The sequence below is a fragment of the Macrotis lagotis genome, chromosome 5, assembly GCF_037893015.1.
Source record: "Macrotis lagotis isolate mMagLag1 chromosome 5, bilby.v1.9.chrom.fasta, whole genome shotgun sequence".
Lineage (NCBI taxonomy): Eukaryota > Metazoa > Chordata > Mammalia > Peramelemorphia > Peramelidae > Macrotis > Macrotis lagotis.
In genome coordinates, this window is record NC_133662.1 from 204,700,661 (window position 1) to 204,706,947 (window position 6,287).

Sequence of the window (6,287 nt, forward strand, 5' to 3'; positions counted from 1 at the left end):
CTGTCCTTTGTGTCACCTAAATGCCTATCATCAGATCCAATTCCTCATTTTATGGAAGAAGAAAATGAAACCAGAGACATTCAGTATTTGGACCAAAATAACACAGTTATCATATGGTAGACCTGGAATTTAAACCTGTCATTTTTTCCATGTAAATTGTGAAGATATTGCATATATTCCTATTTTCCCAAGTTCCATGGGCTGTTAGGATGATAATTTTATAACTGGAAGAGACCTTACAAGTCATCAAATCTAACCCCATCATATGATAGAGGAAATGGTGTGATAATTATAAAAATAATAATAATCACAATACCTAATAATAATATTATATCATGTTAGTATTGGTAACGCACTTTATAAATATTTCATTTTATCCTAACAATCAAGGGAGAAAGGTGCTGTTATTATCTTCATTTTATAGATGAGAAAATTGAGGCAGTCAGAAGTTAAGTGACTTCTCCAGAGTCACTCAGCTGGTAGGTATCTGCATCAGGATGCAACTTAGTTCTTCCTGACTTTAGGTCTACTGAACCATCTGGACAGAAGTTAAATCACACAAGTAGTAAGTTCTTGAGAGCAAATATAATTCAAGGTCTCACACTTAATTTCATACCCCACCACACTGCCTCCTCATCTGTACAAAACAGGTATTAGGTTAGTTAGCCTATTTTCAATTAAGAATATATGATTTTCTGATTGAATCAAGCCTTTTCATGAAATTGCACATTTTAACTCAGTGTTTAAAACTTAATTTCTAATAGTATTTCAGATACCAATCTACATTTAACTAAGCCAATGGGGGGGGGGGGTTCACATCTCAGTATCCCAAAAGGCTTTTCTCTTTAAAATACTCTGCTTTTTACAGCACAGTCCATGTCTCCCAAACTTGATTTAATTTGAGTGAGCTCATTATCGATAACTAAGCAGCACCTCAGTAAATTAACTAATGTTAAGAGGATTTTTTTTTCTCAGAAAAGGAAAGAGCTTTCCTGAGAAAAGAAAGCCAACTTCTTAGTCTTTTTTGGCAGATAGAAATCCTAACCCCCAATCTAAAAAGGAATCATGTTTGCCTCAGTGTATTTTAGGGATAGCTTAGCTACAACAAAGTTTTGGTTTTTTCTATTTTAACTGTAGCTTTGCTGGAATCAAACAATTTGGTCAACATTAATTAACATTTCCTAAACAATATGTATGTGTATATTTATATATAATTTATGTTTATTAGATTTCATATTTTTCTCAGCATTCATGTCATATTTACTGTATATGCACACCATTGAACTTAACTGTACTCAGTCTATATAATTATGGAGAAAGATCCTTCAAATAGGTGGTTAATTTGGCTTCATTTTTCCTCTTTAATGATTTTTGGTTTGGAAAAAAATATTGGGAGACAGTATGAATAACCTTTAGTATATATGGTTTTGATTATTTTAAGTATGATCTTAATCTTAACATTATTCATATTAAATAAATTCCTGAAACTCTCTTCAAGATCATAATGTGAATATATAACTGTGTGTATACATATATGTGTGTATATATGCATACATGTGTGTTTTCATATATATGCAGCTGTATCTAATCTGAAGAAGACAGGACCATTTCACCTGCTGATCCCTGGGACTCAAAAAAATCCTCAGCCAGGACAACTAAGATTTATGTATACACTTGGGGAAAAATTCCTATAAATTTGATAAGCTTAGCTCTTCATTTTTTTCATTTTAATAACTTACACTTCATAACTGTCTAACCTCTATAGAGTATCATTCTAATAAACAAGGAACTGACTCAGTCACACTATTTTCTATTTTTAATGGATGATAAATTTAACTCTAAGGTATATGAAAGGTGAAACAATCTATCTTGACAGAATGATATCATAAACTTTAAAAGTACAGCCTGGATTTGGCTGAAAACCATGAACAAAATTTCACATTTTCTAAAAAGGATACACAATATGCCCTAATATATCTAGGATCAGAAGTGTGCCAAAAACAAATTGTCTATGTACAAATATAAATATATATATATATAATATATGTATTATAATTTATAAATCATTAATATATCTTCACCCATATTGCTGTACCAATTTTTTTAAAAATTGATCATTAATAAAAGTAAATACTAAAAGGGATTTTAGTTTTCTTAAAGTAAATATGGTCATTTTTTTTAAATCCCTAAAAATAATGGAATAGCAAATTATGAAGTAAAAGAGTTAGTGACTAGTAAATTAGAAGTAAGATTATTAACTTCATACTATTCATTCCCTATCCATCTCTTTTCCCCAGATCATTCTGCCACTCTGTAAGGAACCTTGGGTTCCTAAGGAACGTTTTTTTTTAAAAGCTAATTCTTGCTGATATACAGGGAACTCTTCTAAATGTTTTTATTTTTAAATATATAAAAAAGCAAACAATGCAACATTTTAAAAAGAAAGCCTTACAAGCAATAAGAAGATACCCACTCTTGTAAAGTTTTCTCAAGTTCAGCAACAAGCTTCTGTACAGTGATGCTGACAGTGTTTCTATTAAAAGTTAGTGTACAATTCTACCATTTTGACTTGAGCTCAAAACCCAAAGGCTAACATTAGCTTTGCCCACCAGGGTGTCTATCTTTTCACCAACACTGGTTTACTTTTTCATTCCTATTTATTTGGTAAATGCGGTTCAGACATTAATGGCTACTTTCTGTTATCTTTGAATATTTGTTTAAAAAAGATGTCTGACTAAGAGATTATGACTAGGTATGTATAAAGTATATATACATACATATATATATATATATCCCATTTTAGGCAATTAGTAGCTAGTAAGTGGAAAATCCATAGAAAAAGTCATACAAAAACCCCTCTAAACTATTATGTTAACTTCAAGACATTTCATCAAGTGACAGACAGAAAGCCCACTAAATCTGAACCCTGTAATTTTCTATTTTTTGAATTGATTTTGCCTTTTGAAAACAGGCAAAGTTTTTTCCCCCTTTTAATAAATTCTTTATTGAGATTGTAAACAGATGATGTGCTTCTATAAATAGGTAAATTGGAAAAGTGGGAGCAAAGATAAGAGGAACCTCTGAAAAACTAATTTTCATTCTAATCTTAGAACTTGACAAAGAAAATGAAGCCTAAATAGGATAAATAAGCACATGTGTCTTCAGTTTAACTGTCCTTGAATTCACACAAAGATGTGGCCAGAGCTTATGTTTCAGCTGTGTTTTTACAGAAAAAAAAAAAAGGCTTGGTTGCCTGCTTTCATGAAATCTTTCTTTTTAATCAAAGGCTGTAATTTGTGGTATCCTAGGCCACATGTTGGGATGGGGAGTGGGAGGGAAAATGCCTTAGTGAATGCCTTGGTTGAGTTGAGTTCTCTATTCTCTAATATCACCCTCCTTAGACTGATTTAATGAAAGCTCATTTACAAGGCAGAGAAGCTTCAATCTAATTGGTAAATAAAACCAGCAGGGGGCAGAGCGGCTAACTGCTTTGACAGCATCCAAATGATGGCCAGGTACAGAAAGCAACAACCCCAAAGGAAACTTTGACAGTCCGCACTGTAAAAAATTTTCTCCATTACGTTTTTTGCTGAAAATGTGGCACGATGATGGGAGTAAGATTCTTCAGTCTTTGGAAAATTCTTTTGGAAGATCCCAAGCCCCTTTAGCCAAAAGCTGGAATCACCAAAGCCCCTTTAACTCCAGAAAAGTGATGCACAATTAACCAAATGAATTCGGAGGCAACAAGCCAGATATTCGTGTGTGTATATATATATATATATATATATATGTGTGTGTGTGTGTGTGTGTGTGTGTGCAGAGCTACACTTCACATGCAGAAGGGGCATTTCTAGGGGCCCAACAATTTGGCATTGCTTATGGAAGTGTAACGTTTTTACAGCCATGACCTGCAAGGATCCCAGGTTCCTACTGGACCCCTAAGTCGAAGTTTAAATTGGGGTTCCTACACGTGCTGCTCCCTCTTCCAGGGATGTGGGAACGGGCAACCCTCCAAAATGATCCTTCTCCCAGTCCTTCCATTTTTCTCACCCTCTCGGGACCTTTTTCCTACTCCCGTAGAAAAATAAAAATAAAAAACGAGATTTGCTATCAGCTCTCTATTGGAATCCGCGCTCATTGAAGTCCGTTTGAGGAACTGAACCCTGCTAGCCATGTCCAAGGACACCTAACGGACCACTCCTGCCAGGGAAAAGGCGGGGAGCTGGGGAGGGGGGCGGGCTAGTGAGGGGGAGGGCCATAGCTCTCGCTTCCTTTTGCATAGACAAGGCTGAAGTGTTCTGAGTAGGTTCTGTCCCTGAACTGTTGGTTTTGCCACGTAGGAACTTCCCCCCTACCTCTCCCCCTCCCCCTCACCACCCCGGGGTACCCCTCCCCTTCACCCTGCATCTTGCCTCCCCCGTCCCCTCAGCCCCAGACCCAACTTCCTGCTGAATTTCATCATTGATCAGGGAGAAGAGCACGTCCATCACTGGAGGATCAGGAATGTGAGGGGGTGGTGGTAATAGAAGACCTTTTTGAGTGGGCACCTCTTGGGGGGGACCCTCAGTTGTGGTGTGTTTTTTTAAAGTCCTTTTATTGACCTTTCAAGAATCCAGTAAAAATAGTTTCTACCAGTTTCCCTAATCAGAAAGGAGCCTGAATCCCCCCCTCCTTCAGTCTCCACCTGTCTCACATCACCAAATGACAACACTTTTCCTTGCTTTATCAGAGACAGAAAGCGATCTAGGTCCAGTCTAAAGTCTCTCTCTCTCTCTCTCTCTCTCTCTCTCTCTCTCTCTCTCTCTCTCTCTCTCCCCCCCCCCCCCCCCATCTGTCTTGTCTCTGTCTCTCTCTGTCTGTCTCTATATTTGTCAGGCTCTCCGGCTCTGTCTGCCTGTTTCTCTCACACAGTTGAAAACCCATGTCAAATCGTTCACCGAAATAAATGCTGACACGAGAGTTTCTCCTAAGTCACTCACACAACTTGTGTCTTTCCGATTTCCCAGAGGTTTGTGGCCCGGGCATCCCGGGCTGCCAAGGTAGCCCGGAGCATCCCGGCTCCTTGTCTGACAGTTCTTTCTTTGCTCCATCCTCCCCACCCACCCTTCCCCAGCCCATCGCACGCCTTCCAGCCCGACTCGCCACGGAGCCGCAGCAGCAGTTGCGATGTGGGCTTCAGCTGGGTTTGAGGAGGGGGCGAAGAAAGAGCCGTCAGCCCCCCGCCCCGCCCCCCAGTCCGCTTCTGTCTCTTACCTCCTCGGACCTCTGCAGCTTGCAAGATGAACGTTATCAGGACGAAGGTGGGCACCGCGGAGTCCCAAAGCCGCCTTTTCGTTTTCCACCTTGTGGACCAACGCTCCATCTCCCGGATCGCTCAGGGGCCACAACTGTGCCCTGCACCCTGAAATTTGCTACCCACTTCGTCGCTTCCACCTATCCCCAGCAATGATTGCTACACAGCCATCAGGGAGGAAGAGGGAAAAAAGTTTTTTTCAAAGTTTTTTTTTGGGGGGGCGGGGCGCTAGCTGGTGTTGGTAGCTTCTTCCTTGAGTCTTTGCTTGTTTCCTTCTCCCTCTCTAATGGATGGCCAAGCTAGGTCAGGTCCCTCTGCTCCGTCCTCCTCCGTGTCTAGCCTTCACACTGAAGGCAGACGAGGGGCTTTAATCAAAAGGCGAAGAGCACTGCATGCCCCCAGCGCTTCAGCCCGTCAGAGGGCCGGCCGAGGAGCACCAGGCGCCCCCCTCCACTCCTGCCCCCACCCCCTGACCCCCACAAGGCAGAACTGACAAGCGGGCTGCGGGGCAGAATCCAATCAAACGCGTCTCCTGGCCGCCCCGAGCCCGCCCTCCACCCCCGAGACTGCAAGTCCCTACTCCGGGCTGGCCCAGCCCACCGGTTCCCCTACCCCCGCCCAGACTTCCCTCCCCTTCCGAAACCCCCCAGAAGAAATGGGAGGGGGTGAGGGAGGGCGTCTGTATGGTTCAAGCACTTTGGGAATGAAAGGAATTGCGGGAGAGGGCAGGAGCCCCCGGAGCTTTGCAAGGAGCCTCTGTCCTCCGGCGCTGCTGCTGGTCTCCTTGTCCCTGCCTCATCTACGGGGAGGAAAAGGGGAGAGAGAGGAGGGGGCTGGGCAGCATGGGATCGGCTGCTCTGACCCAGCGCCACACAGTCCGCTCTGAAGGCCAGGGCAGCGCTGGAGGGGGCGCGGGAGCTGCCTCCCACACCCCCTTGGCCCCCGCCGCTCATCCTGAGATTTTCCTGGGAGCAGGGAAGGAAAGATGAAGGAG

General features: G+C 42.0%; 1 protein-coding gene across 1 annotated transcript in view; it reads right to left on the reverse strand.

The window, feature by feature from the left end:
- LOC141489455 (uncharacterized) overlaps positions 1-5,707 on the reverse strand; it is a 216,996-nt gene extending 211,289 nt beyond the window's left edge. The window contains exon 1 of the mRNA XM_074190069.1: positions 5,254-5,707. Coding sequence (XP_074046170.1) covers positions 5,254-5,362 — 109 coding nt within the window. The 5' untranslated portion in view covers positions 5,363-5,707. The remainder of the gene's footprint in view (positions 1-5,253) is intronic.
- Positions 5,708-6,287: the final 580 nt, after the last annotated feature.